We start from the raw sequence: 22,538 nt of genomic DNA, 5'->3' as shown, positions 1-22,538 counted from the left end.
GGCCTTTTACTTTTTTCTTATAAACATTTAGGCTTAAAGTGATTATAACTGACAGTTAAGACCAACAGAAGCCAGTGGCCTGTTCATGGACAAATTATCTGTACTTCAAGCTAAATCAAAAGTAAACATTCTCTATGGTCCCTTCAGGTCTACATTAGTCCTGTGGAAGCCAAATGGGACAGTCAAACCCTCCCCTTGCCCCCATATATTCTGTGGGCTCTCTTCAACATGAATGGTCTTTTCCATGAAGCACTATTTTATGCATTTTGAACCATTTCCACATCTAAGTTCTTAAATGCTTATTTAGCAGATTTTCCTCAATTACCGTTTTCATTTCATTAGGATAATATTTGCAAAAGACTGGGCTGTATTGTTTTATAATCCATCAGATTAGTGTTTTCCTAAATAATGGTGCAGGAGAGGAGATGTTCTGATAACCTTCACTTTTTTTTAAAAAAAGATTTTTTACACGTATTCTTCGGAAGAGGAAATAGTGAATTCTTGTCACTTAATAAATGCTAGAAAGACTAAGTATTATAAGATGTTTTAAATGAAAAAGCTATATTCCTGAATATCTGTATTAGAATATGCTGATAATCAGTTTAAAAGCAACACAAGAGTAAAGGGAAAGTCACCATTCTGAATCACAGAGCAGTAAAACTGTTGTCACCAGCAATGATGTCACTCATCCTCAAGGTTCTGAAAACCTATTAGAAATTAGCTTTAGGGAGAAATATCTTCTGACTTGTCACTGGTTCTAAAAGGCAATCAGTGTTAAACAAACACAGGCCCCTTTTTGGAACCTATATAATAAACTCAGACACATTAATCTCTACTCACGTCTCTAGTCAGGGTCTGACCCCTAACTCTTTTGGCTTTAATGGAAGGAAGTAAGGGCCAGCTGACATTAGCTAACAGAAGTTTGTGTAAAGGTTCAGATATACCTATAAGCAAATAAATATCATTTCTTAAGCTTTTGTTTTTATTGAGTACTATGAGACAAAAATATCTCCCCTTGACAATACAAGATTGCATTATAGTCTCTGTATATCTTAACAGTATTTACTTAATCACAAAATTTGACTTAGAAGAAGACATTGAGAGAAAAGAGGTCAGCCTCCGTTTGACCTGGATGTTTTGGTCCATGGACAAAGCACTGACCCTAAACAGTCAAAAGCCCTGGGTGATATCCCTGCTTTTGCCACTAAAAATTTGTATGACCTAAAACACTTCACCTTATTTCTCTAGGTCTCACTTGCTTCATGTGCACAATGACAGGATGAATAACTTCTCTACCAACTATGAAAACCCAGTAAGAATGAGATAAGGTGAAAGATATGAATGTACTTGGCAGATCCTGCCATATAAATAAGATGACAGTATTTCATAAGAGAGCTTCTTTCTTGAGTAGAGAACAAGGTGTATGAAGATGTCGTATCATTTGGCTGTATTCTTAGAAATACTAGAAATAGTGCACATTCAAGAAATGAATGTGTACCGTGGTTATGAATAAAACTGCTTTGATGCAACTAGCAAAGTAAAATGAATAAAATGATTTCTTTGGAAAAACTAAGTTATGAATTGAGAAAACTAGACAAGATACTAGAAATTTGCCAGTCAGCACCTCTCAATTCTTGTTTAATTAGTGACACCTCTTGAGTGCTTCTGGGAAAGATAATGAAGTAAGCATAGTTCTTCAAGGACTGTCTCCCATCCTGGGTTCCAGCTGAAAGAATGACAAATGACAACCTATATATATGTGTATATATGTATATATATGTGTGTATAGGTATGTGTGTGTGTGTATTTACACACACACACACATACCTATACACACACTAACCCAGATTTTTAACACTAACTCGTAGTGTTAAAAAGTAGGGAAAGGTATTATGCCATGACAGAAACATAAAAGCACTCCTGCTCAGTATTGTGTAGATCATGCCAAATTAAAGGAAGACATTGAGTAGAAACTTATAACTTGCCTTCCTGAGAAAAATCAGAGTGTCATGAAGAAAGAGCAATAAGATACCTGAGGTTTTGTGCAGTGGTTACAAGTGGCTATAGCAACTCCAGACCTTACATCTCAGATTCAAACCCAGTAGAGGAAAAAGTGATGACTTCTTCCCAAACGTCTCAGCAAAAGTATCTCCCTCTATCCCATTAGCTCTGATTGTGACGTGTGGCATCCCTGAGTGATGCTCAACAGCCAGAGAAATGTGTGGCTTACCTTAGGCCTGGGCACCCTTGAGCCAGAGTAAATAGGGAGGGAGGTCTATGTGAAGCATATTGGCTATGAGTTAAGGAGAGGTGATTCCTTAGAAATCTTTGTACAGTTTCTGTTTAAAAGGGTGAATGCTTGGCAGCCATGTTTACTATAACTGCCTGCTCTTGGTCTCTGGATGCTTCACATACACCTTAATTCAGAATTGCCTGGCTACCTCAGTTGGTAGAGCATGGGACTCTTAATCCCAGAGTCAGTGGGTTCAAGCCTCACATTGAGTGGTTCTACTTTTTTTTTAACACCTGTGAAAAGAAGGGAAAAATTTAAAAAAAAATAAAAGAAAAAAAATAAAAAATACCTTAGTTCAAGGATGAGGTAGATTTAGCATACCCCTGCTGCTTTACTATTGATTTTAGGAATTCATTTGCCACTGCCATTGTCTCTTCTTGCTCTTCTGTAACATTACCTGCCACGGTAGCTAAGCTGACTTCATCTGATTTGTGCAGACCTAATCCAGTACTTGCTTGTTCTTGGGACTGTGGCTTCTACAACCTGTCCTGCCTGTACTGCTCAATGTTGGAAAAGGGGCTTCAATAGCAGCTGAAGAATCTCCCTACCACAGTATACCAACACATTACTGGGTTTTTGAGGCCTCATGCTTTCCCTAATAGCTGCCTTCCCTAAGAAGAGTGCCTTTATATATCCAGAAAGGAAGCTAGGAGTGTTTTTGGCCTCTGAGTCCCAAAAGCTTTCACAGACTCTGTCCACTTTGCCCAGACCCAGGATACTAAACAAAGTGAGGCTATGTAGGCTATAAAGCGTGGGAAGGGTGGTTGGCAGCCTCAGCACTGGCTGCAGAGTGCTCAGTTGACACTGCTGCAGCAGCCTGGTCTTCCAGGAGAAGAAAAAGCCACAGTGCAGTTGGTGGGGAGGGCTGCATTTATTCCTTGAAGTTTCTTGTTACCATACTATACAACTCAGATGGTTTGTTTTTAACGGTCTGCTTGTCTTGTTTCATTTAACCTATACAAATTGCTAACATCCTTTAAGTAGTTTTTCTCAAAGAACTGAATGTTTCTTTGTCAGGTCATACAGCATATTTGACAATAATCGCCAGGATCCCACAGGGCTGACAGCTGCTCTTCAGGCAACCGACCTGGCTGGAGTTCTTCATATGCTCTACTGTGTCCTCTTCCATGGCACCATCTTGGACCCCAGCACTGCCAGTCCCAAGGAGAATTACACTCAAAATACCATCCAAGTGGCCATTCAGAGTTTACGTTTCTTCAACAGCTTTGCAGCTCTTCATCTGCCTGCTTTTCAGGTACCAAGTATTGGTTTATATCGATGTTAACCAATCAAGAGTTAGTATTTTAGTGTAGATAGGATGTCAGATTCTTCTCCTGAATTGGGGCATAAGGAATAAACTACATTAAATGGAATTATAATATATATTATAATTTATTAAACTACTATTTTCTGGGAACTGTATTAGATGATCTATAACATCTAGCATTCTCATTTATTCTCATAGCTACCATGCAAAGTATTATTATACCCATTTTACAGATAGAGAAGCTGACAGTTAAGTAATTTGCCCAAGGTTACATGTTTGTGAACCAGGACTAGTAACCATGACTCTCCCACCCCAAAGCCTTTGTTCATCCTTTGCCATGCTGCTATTTATAAATCTTTTGTCTGGAATTCTTTATATCAGGACATTATCATCTCATCAACTTTTAAATATTAAGGAAAGTAATGGTTTCTTACATAAATAGAACCAAAATTAGATAAATTGATTGATATGACTTTCTACGGATGGTTTAGCTGATTTTGTGTCCAATGTAAAGTGTATAACTAGCTTTACAGGGATTTGCATCTTTAGCTATTAAGTTTGTATAGCTAAAGAAAGAAGAATTGCTTTATGCTATAACACCAGACTGTCAGCCTGGAAACAGATTTTTTTTTTTCATGTAGGAAATTTAATTTTCAAAAACACTGAACCTTTGGAACAGAGCAAGCCCCAAGGAATAGACTTTCTCTTTCAGTTTATTAACTGTCAAGTGATTTCATTAAAAAAGGAACAAATTTGGCAGATGATGAACCCATAATTTAGATGAATTGCTTTGCTCCAAGGGAGAAAGGTTATAGAGAAACAAATGTATGAAAATAGTGGACTTTGCCATTCTGAGATGAGAAGAATACTTCTATATTGTAGCTGATGACAAATGTGCCATTCTTTAATTGATGTCTTCCTGTCATTTTGTTCAAAAAAGGAAACTTGTGACTAAGTTGTATCATTGGATCTAGTATCTTTCAACTTTGTAGAATTAGTTTATCTGTCACAAGAACAGAAATCCTTTCCTTTGGGTTAATGCTTTTCTGTCTCCAGAGCAGTTGAACTAGCCTTAGGTGGTAACTGACTGCACAATACGTAGAGTTCTGGGAGGTTACAGCCACTTATAAATGAGAGATATCTGCTCCAAAAAATGTCAGTAGTTCTTGCCTCAGGGTTGAACATAACATCTGTGCTTTATGAAGACGTAAGCCCACCGTATTCTGTCTAGAAACAGTTTGGAAATCAGGGAACCTTAACTTTACATGCTCAGGATACGGAGTCCACCAGTCTACCCATCAGCTGGGTCGAAAGGGAGTGATTTCTTTTGTTAACAGATTATGGAATAGCAAATATCTAAAAACTGTCTCTTAGCTTCCTGTTTCACGGGTCTTCTTGGCCAACATTTATACTGCTACAGGGGACTCCATATCATAAACAAGCATCTAGGATAAGTCAGCTGTTCGGTCAGTCACTCCATCAGGGAGCCCTAGGTCCCTGCTCCCTGCCCCTCTCCTCCTGTGAACTTGTGGCCTGTGCAGGCTCACTCTCAAAGGCGCACCACTGAACTTCACCAGACCTGCTCCCTAGTGCCTTTAAGCCTAAAGGGCTTAATAATGGGCGATAATGTCAAGTGATTTCATTAAAAAAGGAAAAAGAAAAAAAAAAGGAAAAGAAAAAAATCAAAAAGAAAAATCAAAAGCCTATTTCTGGAATCCTTTGTGCCCAACTAAGATAAAAACATTTCTCCTTTCCAGATCCTTGCTATATCCATCTTGAAACTTATCCCCTACTTGAGCCACTTTTGCCGAAAACAGCAGGAATAAAACCAGAGTGGTTCAAGAGGGCTCAGCTATTCTCAAAATCAAGGTCTCTAGGGATAAAAAGAAATGAAATAACAAAATAAATAAAAAATAAATAAAAAACAATTATCCTCAAAATCAAATGCCCTGGCTCTCATTTGGAATGTCCTTTCTTGACTGGTTCTCACAATTCTCCAGTACCTTTTCTTCCTTCTTCTCATGCAACTCTATATTTCCTTCTCAGTTCTTTCCTTCCTGTTTTTTCTTCTTTTGTGTCTCTCTCCTGTCTCTCCTCTCTTCTTTTATCAGTCTTGCCTTTACTCTTTCTCATTCTCTTCCTAGCTGTAGTTTCCAGGTACGCTTTACCCTTCATGTTTCTTTCTGACTCTTCATCAGCATGTGAGGGGACCTAAATGCCCAGAATTTCTAGCATCGGGGCCTTTAATATAGCAATGACTACATATTTTTTCTTAATTACTTTTATGCATTTAAAAACAAACAGATGAGCTTAGTGGGGGAAACAATTATTTCTGATCACAGATTCTAGGAGTTCAGAATTCAGATGGGGCTTATCACAGTGGAAATGGTTTGTCTCTGCTCCATGATGTCATGGCTACAGCTAGGAGCTAAAGTCATCTGGAGGCTCTTTACTGTCATGTTTGATGTCTGGGATGACTCAAAGACAAGATTCACCTAGGACTGGTGGCCAGAGCATCTACTACTGCTTCTCCATGTGACTTGGGCTTTTTAAAACACTATGGTGTCTCGATTCTGAGTGGGAGTGTCCTAAGAGGAAGCTTCCAGAAAGCAAGAGTTCCAAGAGAAACCAACAAAAGCTACAGGACTTTTTATGACTTAGCCTCAGAAGTCATATACTTACCTATCAACCATACTTTATTGGTTGAATCAGTCATAAGCCTTCCATATTCAAGGGAAGGGAAACACAGGCTTCACCAGCTAAAGCAACACATCTGTCTACATAGACACCATTTACGTAGATGGACGTGATCAAGAATATAATGCTTAAGTAAATTAAATACATAGTATTTGTACTATATAGCAACGGATGAGTTTTCCAGAAAACTACTATTTTTGTGATAGTTATGGTCAGAGAAACTCATATTCTAGTTCATCAAAACAACTTACATGTCAAAAGTGAGATTTTAGGATCTATGTATGTAAAGGACAGGAAAAGAGATTTTAAGTGGAAAGAAGGAAGGTGTACATCTCAGCATGATCTGACCTCAGAAAAATCTGAGAGACAGTTTATGAATTGCCTGGGAGGCTCAAAGGAATTGAAGAAAAAAACTGAAGTGAGATAAATTGTCTGACCTGCTGCAGAGTTAGACAAGATGATATAAGACATGTTGATGATTTGGGTTCGAATGCATCACAAGAATACAGAGCTGTTACAGGGAGGCATCCTCATTAGACCCCTGAATCTGGAGTCAGAATGACCTGACTTTGAGCCATCACATTACCTCTTCAAATTGTATGACCTTAGACAAGTCATTTAAACACTTAAGACTCCATTTCCTCATCTGTAAAATAAAGATTAAGAACACCTACCTCACAAGACTATTTGAGGATTAAATATGATTGCATAAAAGTGCTGTGCTCACTAGCACATAGTAGGCCCCCAGAAAATGTGAACTGACTGAGTTTCTGAAAAGAAGAATTTACCTAAACAGACATGCTGAGTCAGAAGGTTGGAAACTGAATGCAGCATTCCCAGTGCTCCTTCACCCTTCTTCAAAGCCACAAACCTGTATGCTTATTTTGTGTGAGAACCCATCATGTAATAGTACAAAAGGTTATCCATTAGAGTATTTTCCTAGCTGGTTCCATTTCATTGTATACCAATAAGGCTGTCAAAATATTTTTCCCTCTTCAGCAAAGAGTCTGATTTCACTCTGAATTCATATTGGCATGGGTGGCCTTGAGACTGGGGATATTGTATATTGCATTCAATTTGACAGTTTTTACAATTGAAGGTGGTCTCAGGAAACAAATCAATGTACTGACTTGGCAATTAATTCTGGCTAAAAAGGAAATATAGTTTCCTTGAAAATTGGTTTAATTTTTATATTCAAACTTATATGCCCCTTGACCTGTTCTTATCAGTGAAGGTTAAACAGAGGGCACTGGGTCACAGCATGCTGGACGTGACTAATTAAATAAAGGCTGAGCTGAGAAGGTGTCACTACTTGATTTAAAGGAGCAAAGTCCTTCTGAAGTCTCTTTGGGGCTTGAAAAACATTTTTTTGTTTTGGGGCTGTGAAACAGACAAAAGGCACTCTTAAAATTTAGCAGTAATTTTGTTTCAGGAATGCTCACTAAAATGGCTCTGTTTCACCCACTGTTAAGTGAAGTGAATTCATTGAAACTTCCAAGCTGCAACGTATCCAACCTGGTTCAAGCCCACTAAGACCTCAAATCAAGAGATGAGTTTAAAACTCTGCCTTTTCCCACAGGCCAGCAGTGGTGCTTCATTCCAGTGTGGGCTGCGAGTATATTCTGTGGGCTTCGCCTCTCCCCTTTGCCCTCCTGTCGCTCTGTCTGTTTGACATGTTTATTAAATAGAAGCTGCAGGCTGCACAGACAGACTCAGACTCTCTTCTTGAGTCGCCCACCGCCGACAGCCCTTTGCCTGTCTGGAGAAAGGATCCCAGAAGTCCCATAGCTGAGGGATTTCATGGTTTTAGGGAGAATTTTTTGTTTTGTTTTTTTTACATTCTTTTGGGAGCCTTTAGTTTATAGAGCTACTTATTTGAATAATAACTAGTTGTTATTTATATTTTTTGTTTAAACATAATTAGAAATATATGTTTAACTCTGTGTACAAGAAAATATTTTCTCCTTCAGAAAAAAAAGTGTTGGAATTTAGCTAAATGGTAGATTTACAGGTGAATTTTAGGTTCTTTATACTTTTCCAGATTTTCTACAGCAAGAATATTTGTATATGAGAAAAATTAAGTTATTAAAAATAGAATAAATAACTGTGCTTTAGGTAGATAATGTCTTGATCCACGTGGTACAGGCATTTGGTCTACTACTGTCCCTTTTCAGGTTAAACATTGCATTTATTATGGGACATTTATTAGAACAAGAACCCCTAAACTAAAACGTTAAGCATAGTACTGTAGAAATGTCATGTTTTTCCACCACCGTGGCCCTGGCAGAAAGTGCACAGGGCCAGTCTTGCTTTGTGATTTGCAGCCCTGGCTCTCCCTGGGCTGAGGGCTTCTAACTGCTCCTTGTCTTTGTCAGTCTATTGTAGGGGCAGAGGGCTTGTCCCTTGCATTCCGGCACATGGCCAGCTCCCTGCTGGGCCACTGCAGCCAAGTCTCCTGTGAAAGCCTCCTTCATGAGGTCATCGTCTGTGTGGGCTACTTCACTGTCAACCACCCAGATAACCAGGTAAGAGGCCCTGGAAAGTTCCTTAGACTGCTCCCCCAGTGCTGAGAGTGTGAGGTATTGGAATGAGAAAAGGCAGGCTAGCGGGCTGGAACCCAAATGTCCTCTGTAAAGCCCTTTAACCAGACTGCAGGAATATGCCTCTAGCTCCTTCTCTTCAAATAGATTTTTTTTTCTTTTGGAGACAGAGGCTCGCTCTATCACCCAGGCTGGAATGCAGTGGTGCAATCTCGGCTCACTGCAACCTCTGCCTCCCAGGTTCAAGCGATTCTCATGCCTCAGCCTCCCAAGTAGCTGGAATTACAGGCAACCGCCACCACACCTGGCTAATTTTTTGTATTTTTAGTAGAGATGGGGTTTTGCCATGTTGGCCAGGCTGGTCTTGAACTCCTGACCCTCAGGTGATCTGCCTGCCTTGGCCTCCCAAAGTGCTGAGATTACAGGCATAAGCCATCACACCTGGCCCTCTTCAAATAGATTTGATAAGAACTAGATTAGCCCTAGGGCCTCCTCTTAGAGCTATAAAAATAAAATATTTTTAATAAAATATTCTTAAGCCACAGAGAAGCATGTACTCTCTTACCATGTAGATTGTTTACTATCTACTTCCTTACCACATGGAGTCTGCTGCTCTAGCTATCAGGGTTTTTGTTTTGATAAGGTAGTTTACATCTTCCAAGTTGGGTCACTTTTCATATAGTATTAGAGTCTGGTGCTCTATGAAACTGTTCTTGGCTCCTGGCTTCTGCCTAGGTGCTTAGAGCCTTCCTTTGGTGTTGGTGAGAGGCTGAGAGGGTAGGACTCTCCCGCTTAGGTCACTCAGAGTAGTTTTGCTTTAAACTGCTTTAATTATTTGGTTTCTGAGCAAGATTTCATAGATTAAAAAAAAAGAAAGATTTCATAGATTTCATTTGTAAATAGGTTTCTGCTTTTTTTTTTTTTTTTTTTTTTTTTTTGACAAGTTCTTGCTCTGTCATTCAGGATGGAGTGCAGTGGCATGATCATGGCTCACTGCAGCCTTGACCCCCTGGGCTCAAGCGATCCTCCCATCTCAGCCTCCTGAGTAGCTGGGTCTACCGGCGGGTACCATCACACCCAGCTAATTTTTGCAGAGATGGGGCTTTGCCACATTGCCTAGGCTGGTCTTGAACTCCTGGGCTCAAGCAATCCTCCTGCCTTGGCCTCCCAAAATGCTGGGATTACAGGTGTGAGCCACCACACCTGGCTTGCTTTCTGCTTTTTTAAGATGCTGGAAAATCTGTTATAGATTTTTTACTAATAATAAAGTACCTTATTTCTCTTTATCTTTGAAACTGGGATTATGGCATAACTAGCATATCAAATAGTAATTCCTGACAACCTCATTTATCTAAAGCCCCCTACTTGGCCGGGCGCAGTGGTTCATGCCTATAATCCCTGCATTTTGGGAAGCCGAGGCAGGTGGATCACCTGAGGTCAGGAGTTCAAGACCAGCCACATACTCACCAACATGAAGAAACCCCGTCTCTACTAAAAATACAAAATTAACCGGGCATGGTGGCGCATGCCTGTAATCCCAGCTACTCGGGAGGCTGAGGCAGGAGAATCGCTTGAACCAGGAGGCAGAGGTTGCGATGAGCCGAGATCGCGCCATTGCTCTCCAGCCTGGGAAACGAGCAAACCTCTGTCTAAAAAAAAAAAAAAGCCCCCTACTCAGCCAACCTTAATTGTATAGATTGTAGCTAAGATTTTAAAAAGCCTCTGAACAACCCCTTAACTCTTACTCTAAACTTTTGTGTTTTTTTGAGACAGTGTCTTGCTCTGTCACCCAGGCTAGAGTGCAGTGGCGTGATCTTGGCTCACTGCAACCTCTGCCTCCCGGTTCAAGTGATTGTCCTGTCTCAGCCTCCTGAGTAGCTGGGATTATAGGCACCCACCACCGTGCCCAGCTAATTTTTTTTATTTTTAGTAGAGACAGTGTTTCACCATCTTGGCCAGGCTGGTCTCAAACTCCTGACCTTGTAATCTACCTACCTTGGCCTCCCAAAGTACTGGGATTACAGGTGTGAGCCACTGCGCCCAGCCTTTCTAATTTTTCTGATTAAACTTTCTAATTTTTATTGTAGGCAAATCTCTAACAAGTGTGTTTGCAAGGTTTATCTAGCCTACAGCAAACTAGATCTGGGTAGGAATAAAAGAGATGGTTGTGGTGGCAGAGCCAAGTACAAGGTGAGAAGCTGTACAACGAGAGCTGAAATTGCTTTCCTGAGAAGGAGAAAAAAGACAAAAAAAAAAATAAGGCAGGCCCAAGAACTCGGAAGTCACAGCCATCTGGGTTCAGAGGGACACTAAGCCCTGCTCTGTATTTCCTAGATGATTGTTGATGCCTCTGATACCTCAGGTAAGCATGGAGGCAAAGTGTATGTTCAGTGCATTCCCTGAACCGCACTGCAGGAATAAGCAGTCTGTTCTAGAAAGATTCCCATGGCTAAAATATAGACAGTTTGGATCCTTACCAGAATATTATACACAGAAAAGTTCCCCTTTTACAGACCCTGTTGCCAGGGGAGTAGATGGCAGCTTTTTCTCCCCTCCTACCTCTACAGCACAGACAGTGTCCTTCCCTTTCAAACACTCCCTGATGGGGATGCTCTGTCCTCTCTGTGGACCAGGCCTAGTAGGTTCACAGATCTCTTACAAACTGCTCAGGGGAAGGAAAGTTGAGGGAAATCATCCGTGTAGATTTTTTTTTGCTTCATGTGCATCCATTCAACCTATTAAATTGCTTTTTATTTTCTCTTAAAAGTTGATTTTATTTTCTGATTTTAGTTATTGTGAAAAAGGGCAGCCAGCGCAGTAGCTCACGCCTGTAATCCCAGCACTTAGGGAGGCCGAGACGAGTGGATCACCTGAGGTCAGGAGTTCGAGACCAGCCTGGCCAACATTATGAAACCCTGTCTCTACTAAAAATACAAAAATTAGCTGGGCATGATGGCAAGCGCCTGAAATCCCAGCTACTCGGGAGGCTGAAACAGGAGAATTGCTTGAACGTGGGAGGCGGAGGTTGCAGTGAGCCAAGATCGTGCCACTGTACTCCAGCCTGGGAGACAGAGCGAGACTCTGTCTCAAAAAAAAAAAAAAAAAGAAAGAAAGAAAGAAAAAGACAGGGCAAGTATAAAGAAAAAAATGGAATCACATTTATTCCTGATCTCACTATCTGAGATAGCCACTGTTAACATTTTGGCAGATTCCCCTCCAGCCTCTTTTCTATGACTAATTTTACACGGCTGAGGTCATGCTGTACAAATGCTCGCGTCCTGTTTTATGCACTTAACATTATATCAGAATCTTTGTTAAGTATTTTTAATGGCTGTATGGCTTTATCTTGTATGGACATTCATGGTTTACCTAAAAATGTCTTGTTTTATACTTAAATTGTTTATCATATATTGACACTGCCTACTGCCTTTGAAAGAGGTGAGTAATTTGTATATGTGATAATATTTTGCTGTGTGCAGTTCTGCAGGACAAAGTTCAGCGCTTTCGGTGCATTTCATATTAAGGATGGTTTAAAACTTTTTGCTTAAACCAACTCTGTTATGATAAACTTACTGAACTCAGAATTTCATGGGATTTCAGACGGTTTTTCTGCTGATGCTGGATCACAGACTAATCCTCTCCTTTAGATAAAACACACAATTTTGGCATCTCTGGGCTCCGAATTAAGGGGCATCAGGGATGGGTGACTCATATTTGGAGATGGCATGTAAGACCTGACTTGGACATGGTGGGAAAGTGATGACTGGGAATGCTGGGATGGGAGAAAAAGCAGATGAAATGGGTGGAGAGAGCACTGGTCAACACAAGGAGGAGGAACAGACTGAGACCCTGTCACTTGTCAGTTGGAGAAGAAGAGGATACAGTGAGGTTTGAAGATCCTTGGTGAGAGGTAAGCTCACGCTGAGGAAGAAATTAGAAAAGTGAAAAAAGCCAGACCCTGTGTTTCAACACCTTGCCTCCCAGAAGGATTGAATACTAAACTGGACATCCACTTCTGATTTGAGGGAAGATTACAGAGGTCAGTTTACATCTGGGGCAGTTGCTGAAATGCAACAATCTATGAGAAGAAAGAACAAGATTAAAAAAAAAAGTAGAGAAGTAAGAAGCTGATAGAAAAGATAGTAATTCTAAGAAGCTGAGACACTGCACATTATGGAGATGATATTTCTAAGCATAATATTTATTTATTTATTTTTTGAGACAGAGTTTCGCTCTTGTTGCCCAGGCTGGAGTGCAATGGCACCATGTCGGCTCACCACAACCTCCGCCTCCTGGGTTCAAGCGATTCTCCTGCCTCAGCCTCCTGAGTAGCTGGGATCACAGGCATGCGCCACCACGCCCGGCTAATTTTGTATTTTTAGTAGAGACGGGGTTTCTCCATGTTGGTCAGGCTGGTCTCGAACTCCTGACCTCAGGTGATCCACCCACCTCGGCCTCCCAAAGTGCTGGAATTACAGGCATGAGCCACCACACCCGGCCGTATATTAGAAATATTATAAGCCAGGCATGGTGGCTCACGCCTGTAATCCCAGCACTTTGAGAGGCTGGGGTGGGCGGATCACAGGGTCAGGAGCTCGAGACCAGCCTGGCCAACATGGTGAAACCCCGTCTCTACTACAAATACAAAAATTAGCCGAGCGTGGTGGCACACGCCTATAATCCCAGCAACTGGGAAGGCTGAGGCAGGAGGACTGCATGAACCTGGGAGGCAGAGGTTGCGGTGAGCCGAGATCACGCCACTGCACTCCAGCCTGGGTGACAGAGCAAGACTCCGTTTCAACAAAAAAAAAAAAAAAAGAGAGAGAGAAATATTATAAGGTAGAAATACCTTATATTTGTAGAGTTCTTTATACTATTCTTGCCATCTCTTGTCTCTTGAACCTCAGTAGCACTTTAGTGAGGCTGTAAGTACAGGAATTATTCTTACCTCACAGACAGATGAGCAATTGGGCTTCTAAAAGATAAAGTAAGCTCCCTGAAATGACACAGAGAATCATTTCTCTATGAAAGATCAGGGCTAGCATCCAGGTTTTGCAAAACCCAACTCAGTGTACTTTTCATTTCATCTTACGTTGCTTAAGAAAGCCAGGCATGTAACAGGTACCATCTGCTAGCGATCACTGAAGTGCACCTTGGCTAGCGGTGGGGGGTGTAGAAGATGATGCGGGTTCACCAAGACAGTACATTTGAGAAACTGCCATTCTTTCCCTTAGATGCTGACTGGAAAGCTTCCAGGGCCTATCTGTGTGCCTTATTCAGGGAGACTCATAAAGATCTTGGAAAGTGTAAATGAACATGTTTTATGAGTAGAAATGGTCCACAATTTAGCAGATAGAAAGCCTGGGTTCTAGCCCCAGCTCTGCCATTAGCTGTGTGATCATAGATAAATTCTTTCCCCTCTTGAGGTTTGAACATCACTGACTCTACAAAGAAGCAAATTGGTTCTAGAAGTGGATAGCAGTGACAGTTGCACAATATTGTAATTGTGGAGTTAAAAATAGTTGAAATGGGGCCAGGCGTGGTGGCCCAAGTCTATAATCCCAGCACTTTGGGCGGCCGAGGCAGGCAGATCACTTGAGGTCAGGAGTTTGAGATCAGCCTGGCCAACATGGCAAAACCCCATCTCTACTAAAAATACAAAAATCAGTCAGGTGCTGTAGTGCATGCCTGTAGTCCCAGCTACTTGGGAGGCTGAGGCAGCAGAATCGCTTGAACCCGGGGGGCAGAGGTTGCAGTGAGCCGAGATCATGCCACTGCACTCCAGCCTGGGCGACAGAGGAAGACTCTGTCTTTAAAAAAAAAAAAAAAAAATTGAAATGGTAAATTATATGTTACACATATTTTACACAGTGAAGTAAACAAAAAAGAAGTGGATTATACTAGATGACCTCCCCTGTGAGTTCCATGAGTCTGTGACATTTTAAAGGCTGAAACTAGAACCACAGAGCAGCATTTTGATCTCATGGGGACTCCAAGCTATTTTGTGGTTTTCCATACCTTCCTTACCCTACTCCAGATTCCGCCTGCAGCAGACAGCTTAATGAGCTGCCTGCCCACTGTGTGGCAACTTATCATTAAAAACTCAGTATACTTTGGCTCCTCACTATTAGTAGAGGGAGCCCAATGACAGACACTTATAAGCAGACTTCTTACAGGTGAGATGTCACGTACCTTGCTCTGTGATGCCATCTTCAGCCACAGTTGATTTACATGCACTGAAGGCTGTGCTCCCCAGCTCATGGCTGTACTCCATGCCAGTCAGGCTGCGGGGCAAGGGCAGGGTATAGGAATAGCCACAGCTTGCTGAGGTGATAACTGCTCATATCCCAATAGAGTTGGGAAGTTTTCTATAACTGAAAAGTTAATTGTTAGTTTGATTTCACTTTTAAAACTAGTTCTATTAAATTCCCTTTCTACTGCCCCCACGAAATCCAGTAATTTGCTAAGCGAGCATTTGCTAAGAGGATGTGGTAAGTTTAGTTTTCAGCACTGGCCTTAGCTTCTTCAGTCATAGATTCATGGCACCTTCATCCTAGAAGGGCTCTGGGAGATATCTAGTCCATCTCCCTCATATTGTAGGTGGAGGAACTGAGGCTCAGAGAAGGAAAAGGAATTGTCAAGCGAGAATTGGCAAAGCCCAGCCTCACCACTGGCAGTTCAGTGAGTTTCCACCTCACTTCTATACTTAAGAAAGTGAATCTGTTTCGCCTGTTGCCACTTTCTGTAAATCAGAGGAAATTCACAGGAGAAATTAGATGCTCAATTCATTTAATATTTCCTTATCATTAGTCAGAAGTCATGTTAATTTACAGAACCAATTTGTCCACAGGGCATCATAGATTTCCTACTGGGAAAGCAGCTTGTGTCTTTATAAGACAGGGCATCCTGAAAGCCTGCTGCAGCCTACTGTTTGATTAGGTAACTGCTTTGCATAAAGGATTGGCACTTTTTATTTGCCACCATTTAGTCTATTAACTGGAAAGACTGAGCCCCTTGATACCAAGGATGACTTGAGAAGAGAAACCTGGATAATAAAAGTGACGTCCCATCCTTGATGGAATGAATCTTCTGTTTCCTATAGGGTTGCAGTTTCTAATTAAAATGTTGTTTTAATCAAAAGATTCCCTGTATTTTATGGCATTTTCTTGACTCTTTCTAAATTCCTTCCCATTTAATTATTATAATGAACATAATTAGTATGTGCTGTCAACCCCTCACTTTATTTACATTTTGTATTAGATAATTAAATGTGGTCTGATAATTAAATTAACTCAAATGACTGATGATTTGACTGCCTGCATATTACTATATTGGGAATATGCACCTTTGCATACTCATTTTGTTTAGCAACTGGCTTTTTCATTTGGAAAGGCCCCATAGATTGCAGCTATCAGAGTTGGAGTTTCTTGTGATCCCTGAAAGGAAGGATCCCCTTAACCCCTTTGCCCCCACTGAGCTCTCTCTAGTGAAGTCCATGCTGATCGTGTAACTGTCTGCTCTGCACCACGCCCTGTCAAAGGCTCCTGAAAGCTTCTGGGCGGAACAGAACAGGCAAGTAAGTTGGACAGCGAAGCTCGTGAAACTTGGTTCTGCCTGAGCTGCATGCCATGCATTTTCCAGCTCTTTTGTAACTCAGTGACTTAGTGAGAAACGCCAAACGTTAATTTGACTACAAATTCCGAAAATGAATCTGTTATACTCACCTCGGGTGTTTCCCCGCACACAGAAATAAGGAGTGGTTTCCTAGAGTCATTGTGTGTTAAGAGTGGCAGTTTTCCAGAATCCCATTCCAGCATTTAGAACTTTTAGAGTTGGCTTAATTCCTGCTCAAACATTTTTACTTCACTCTTTGCCTCAAAGGCAGATGGTCAGTCCTAGGTCACACCCACTTGGTAAACTCCCTTAGCCCCATCCCAGTTCGTGAATGGAGGCTGCGGTGGTGGGCTCAGAGTGGAAACTCCAGCACTCGAGGACTTTCTGTTCTCCCAGAGTTGGCAGCTTATTCTTTAGCTGTCACACAAGCATTCAGCTTTCTGTATTTCCTTTCTTTGTGTGACAGATACGTTCCTTTCATAAAATAGAAATACATCATGTCTAAGGAAGAGCCTGAGTTTCAGCAATGCAACCATTTTGGAACCAAGTTACTCTCAATATTGTAGCACCAAAGAAAAAAATGTGGGTTTTTTTTTCCAAAAGTAGAGCAAAAATTCTTAATTAAAAATAATTTATACCTAAATATTTATTTTGAGACTTCTGATGAGTGAACTGGCTGACATAAGAACGGAGAAATTTGCCAGTTAGCAATTTTGGCCAATTGCATTAAAAGTTACCAACTTCACAGAATCCAAATAAAAGATACCTTTTATTTTCTTCATTGTTTTAGTGAATTTTTCCACACAAGGGTAGTTCAAAGTGCCGCATGCTCACACTAGATACATTTTTTACTCCACAAACCTCTGAGAGGTCAGAAGGAACTCCTGGCTTGCCTGAGTGGCTGTGTTGCCAGGACGTCAACTGAGGTAGGCAGCAGCCAGCCTGAGGGGCTGCTGCCAGGTCAGGAGTGTGCACGAACCTCAGTTATCCTTTGCTCACTTGAAAATCTTCTATTGGGGTATCAAATCAACACAAGAAAATGAGGCCAGAAGGAATCTTTTATCAAAGTTTAATTCATGACCAATTTTTCTGGACTTGCCTTGGTCTTCAGCCATGGAGGGGGTGTTTGTAATAAAAATCACTCTGAGATAAGACTGTATAAAGGCTTAGGCTGTAATCACAGGGAACACCTCTCCTGAGATAGGAGATTTTATATAAGACCCTCATCAGTTACAGAAAGCCCATCACAATGGAACAAATATTGGTACAGCAGTCAGGACTGCTGGATCCTTTTACAGCTTTACAGCTGTTTGACCCTGGGTAAGTCACTGCCCTTCTCTGAGCTTTAGTTTCCTGTCTGTATAAAGAGTTAGCCTGGGTGCTCTGAAGAAGCCTTTCAGCTCTGATAGAGGAAGAATAGATAATTATAAGATGAATTGGGAAGTCATGGCCAGACCAGCTGTCAGAACATGGTTCCCCATCTGTGGAGAACCTGTGAGAAGCGTCTGCCTACAGGGTTCCTCTGTGGACCAAAACATGTAGAAGTACAGAGGATCCTCCCACCTCAGAGTCTCAGGGCTGCCACTCAAAACACTGTTTTGACACAGCTGCCAAGGGGACTTTGGAGTATCAGTCTGGTTCTGGTCAGCTGCCAGCTTCCCTTCCCAAAGGGGCATGCCTGGTTCACCTGGACACACCTGACAGGTGATAAACCTATTCTTGTCTGGAAGGCAGTGAAGGAGAATCTCCACTCACCACCTTGGGCTATAGAAGTGGGAGGGAAGGAGAACTCACACCCAAATAATTATTTTATGTATGGGCAACTGCTAAACAAAACACACCACAGAGACAACTCAGAGGTGCATTGAGATTGTGTTAGGAAAAGAAACTGGAGAATGGCTCAATGAATCAATGTGAACATTTAATGGGCCTTAATTGGAACCTTATCCTACTATACTTAGAGCAGAGAGATGAAAGCAGAAGAAATCCGAGAGACCATTTATTTCACTTGAGAAAGCAGTAAACTGGAAACTCCAAAAAGATTTGATGACTATTATATTTTTATGATTAAATAAAATTGTCATAGACTAGTGCTGGAGAGCCCATAAATGTTCCGTGGAATGTATCCATGCTGTCTGGCAGCTATTAGGTTATGACCAGAAAACCTATCAGCCCATGCACTGCATTTATTAACCCTCCTGTTCTCATAACACCCAAAAGCTCCATAGTAAGGAAAGTTTGTCCTCAGTTCTCACAGGAAAGGTCCAAACCCTACTTAGAACCTTTGAATTTTAAGGCATTATTAAATGCTGTCCATTCATCTGCCCACCTCCCTGTGCCTCCATGCACATATCCCGTTAGTCTATAATGGACATAATCTTTCCAGTAGTGTGTGTGTGTGTGTGTGTGTGTGTGTGTAAGTGTGTAAGTAATCAGTTCTCTTTTCTTAAATAAGCTAGATTAGAAAATCAGAATAGGTACTCATTGAGAATTTGGGGGTGGCATATTTTATGTGATGACTTTTTTCCTTTGTAAGAAAAAAATAGTATAAGCGCCTTCTCTTTTTACCATGTTTAAATGTCGTACCTATGCAGGTATGGGCAGCATAGGATGCATAAGTGCATGATTGCCATAGCACAGGATTATATTATGTCTGCAGGTTCACAGGCCTTCAGAGATCATCTATTCAAACTCCCCTCATTTCCAGAGAGGAGAAGGACTTACTCCAAGTCACTGGAACCAGGCCTCCTGATATATTATCCAGGGCTTTCTGTGACCAGCCTTCCTCCCATCCCCAGCGTCAATGGTAAAAGAGACACAGATAATGCAAATATTCAAAAAAATCCAAAATAAAGTAGTTTCTCAAATTTACGATGATACGGTGAGTCTGTATAATTTACAAGGTCAGTGTTCTATAGATAGGGTTCTTTCTCAAATGTAAACTAAAATGGAAGCAGCACTTGCTGCCATCGTCCCTGATTAGCTGTAGAGCCCATGACTTTTAGCTTAGCCAAGTCTTTGAGAAAATCTAGCCCAATTTTCTTGTGCTGTGTTTGAACAGAATTTAAAATATGCTTCATTTAAAAAGTAACTTTTCTCACAGAATAGACAACATGAAAGAAGGAAAAAGAGGCCCTAACACAGATGACTGGAAGGTAACTCATTCTTGGAGAAATGCCAGTATTGTTAGCTTTTCGTCCCTATGAACATTCATCACTCATTCCTTCTCTCATTTATCAACTTTTACAAAATGCCCACACTGTGTCAAACCATGTGCTAGGAGATGCAGAAATGAATACAACCCAATCCTTGTCCTTGTGACATCCACAGCCAGGGGCAGTGCCTTCAGTGCTGAGACTCATTCCTTCCTTTAGCAGACATTTATTGAGTGCCTGCAGTGTGCCAGGCACTGTTCCAGACATCCAGGATACAGTGGGAAGCAAAACAGACAAAGTCCCTGCCCTCAAGTTGCTGACATTCTCGGGGCTGGGGGAAATAATTAACAAACCTGGATCTGTGCCAGAGGTTTGAGATGTAAAATGGCCTGGCAGGTTCAGGGGACTGCAAGCTGTTTATTCTAACTGGAGCTCAGGATGTAGGAGAAACAAGAGCTAAGACTAAAGAGGCAGGCAGGGTCCAGGTCAGGAGGGACCCAAGAACTTGAGGATTGATCCCCTCAGAGATGAGGAGCCCCTAAGTGTTACAAGCAGGAGAATGACACGCTCAGACTATGTCCCAAAGTCCCGGATATGGAGAATGGTAGGTGGGCATCAGACTTCCACACTGAAGCCCCAGGGCTGTAAACAAGCGTCCCTGGTTCTGAAGCATTATTCTCCCCTGCAGGAATAGAATGATGTTTGAGGAGGGGAAAAGCCTTTTTTGCATTCCTCTGCTACTGGTACCAAGCACACAGCCTTTTCCCATAGGAAGCAGACAGCAGCTGGTCAGGGGCCATCTCACTCAGTTTCCCTGGAGGGGCACAGCAAAACAGCCATTCACCCCTCACTACATGAGAAGAGCCCTTGTTTCTCTAGGATCACCTGGTTTCCAAAGCCTATAAAAGGCAAGCCCCCAACTACTGGCTTTTTAGCTTCTTCTGGTGATCCTGGCTACTTTCTTTCCTCTTTTCCTTCTTCCTTCTCTCTCATCCCTCCTCGTCCTTGACACTTTGCTGGTGCTAGAGAGCAGTGGATCCCTGGGACCACCGGGAAGAAGGCTAGTGCTTAAAGGGCCTACTTCCCACATGGTCTGCCAAGGCTACTGTACTTAATCTCAGTTTGGAAATCATCTAATGGAAGAAGCAGATCTGGGAGGACAGGAATTTGTTTACGGTGCTAGCCAAAGGACTCTTTGTGTTTCTCTGCTCTGATTTTGACTTGATCATGTATATGCACAGACTCTTTAAACTTTTCTCCTGTTGTATTAAAATAAAGCCACTTCTGTACCCTCCCTACCCTAACCCCAAGGTATCAGATTAAGCAAGGTGTGTGTGTTTGGGGCATGCCATATTCTTTATGACACATAGAGGTCATTGGCCTCAAGGACCCTCTTGTCATATTGCTCCTAGGCCTGGTCTCCAGGTGTGACAAACTTGGTAAGAGCAATGTGGACAGAGATGCTTGGCTCTTGCACTGGCCTCGCCTGGCCACCGTAGCTGCTGCCTTTTTACTATAGCATTGTAGCAGGACCAGTTTTGTGGAGAGGAATGCAGCAACTACTTTGTTTCTGCTCTGCTAGAAAAATATTCTTTGTTCCAATGATTTACAAACTCTCTCTGCTGTCTTTTTTAATGAATTTAGATGTCTAGACACCTATTTTTGCCCCTGTTAAGGACACCTTGTCTCTGACAAGGGAAAAAGTAAAACAAGAATTCTTAGGCATAAAGAATTTGCCCTGGTGAAATTTAACTATTTACATTTCTGACTCCATGTACCACTCACCCTACCACACCAACCAATGGAACTGATTTGGCCTTAGGTTTTGACAGGTGCTTACAAAGCCAGCAGAAAGAAGCTGCTTCTGCCCTACCCTACCCCTCCTCTCTGTAGCACTGTGCCAAGAGGCTGTTGGACCAGTTAGGGTGCTGGCCAAAATACTCAGCTAACTGTTCTCACACATAGAAAGATGGTGTTATCTGAGTCCTTGAAGGCCCGGGATGGGTAGGCCCAGAGCTCTGGTGTGGTAGGTACAGGCTCCCTGGAGTAAGGATTTGGTCCTCAGTCATTCATTCCCCAGATAGTTAATGAACACCTGTTGTTTTCCAGGCACTGTGTTAGACACTATGCCAAATACTAGGAATACAGCAGTGAATATAGGGGGCTTAACCACTATCCTTACAGAGCAGACAGCCTTGAGACTGTTGAAACTGGGGATTCATAGCAGTCTGTCTTTGCCTAAACAACTGCTCTGGTATCTGGAGCAGGGCCGTATGTGGTTCTGTCTTCTGGTCTGTGGCAGGCACAGTGCTGGGGTCCCAGTGACATAAGTGTTGAGAAACTTGCCAGAGGGCCTTCTGGGGTAAAAAACAACTAATAAAAATAACACAGTATGGAGAGCTTTCTAAAACCACTGATGGAGTTCTCCTAAATAAGGAGAAAATGCAGGATCACTCTTAGGTCTTAGCAAAATCAGAAGAGGCAGAGTATAAGTAGGTAAAAGAGAACTTGACCATTTTCTGTTCTGTTTCCTTGAATATAAGTGAGTTCTAAAGAGCTGGGAATTTTACTATAGGACATCCTGGGTTTATCTATTATGTATGTAGATTATATAAGAGAGAGAAAGAGAGAGAGCAAGGGCTGAGCGCAGTGGCTTACACCTGTAATCCCAGCACTTTGGGAGGCCGAGGTGAGTAGATCACAAGGTCAAGAGTTCAAGACCAGCCTGGCCAACATGGTGAAACCCCATCTCTACTAAGGATAAAAAAATTAGCCGGGCGTGGTGGCACCTGCCTGTAATCCCAGCTGCTCGGGAGGCTGAGGCAGGAGAATTGCTTGAACCCGGCAGGCAGAGGTTGCAGTGAGCCAAGATGGCACCACTGCACTCCAGCCTGGGCGACAGAGCAAGACTCAATCTTGAAAAAAAAAAAAAAGAGGTAGCAAGAAACTACTACAGACCTTTTTCTACTTTA

General features: G+C 41.9%; 1 protein-coding gene across 11 annotated transcripts in view; it reads left to right on the top strand.

Moving 5' to 3' along the window:
• Positions 1-22,538, top strand: part of SCAPER (S-phase cyclin A associated protein in the ER) — a 568,863-nt gene that overhangs the window by 532,161 nt on the left and 14,164 nt on the right. For all 11 annotated transcript variants that reach the window (XM_034939208.4, XM_034939207.4, XM_063596813.1 and 8 more), the window contains 2 exons: positions 3,311-3,548; positions 8,633-8,782. In XM_034939208.4, the coding sequence (XP_034795099.1) occupies positions 3,311-3,548; positions 8,633-8,782 (388 nt within the window). The remainder of the gene's footprint in view (positions 1-3,310; positions 3,549-8,632; positions 8,783-22,538) is intronic.

Source organism: Pan paniscus, chromosome 16 (genome assembly GCF_029289425.2).
Source record: "Pan paniscus chromosome 16, NHGRI_mPanPan1-v2.0_pri, whole genome shotgun sequence".
Taxonomy (NCBI): Eukaryota; Metazoa; Chordata; class Mammalia; order Primates; family Hominidae; genus Pan; species Pan paniscus.
The sequence above is the reverse complement of the archived record's forward strand: the minus strand, read 5'-3'. Positions and strand labels throughout refer to the sequence as shown.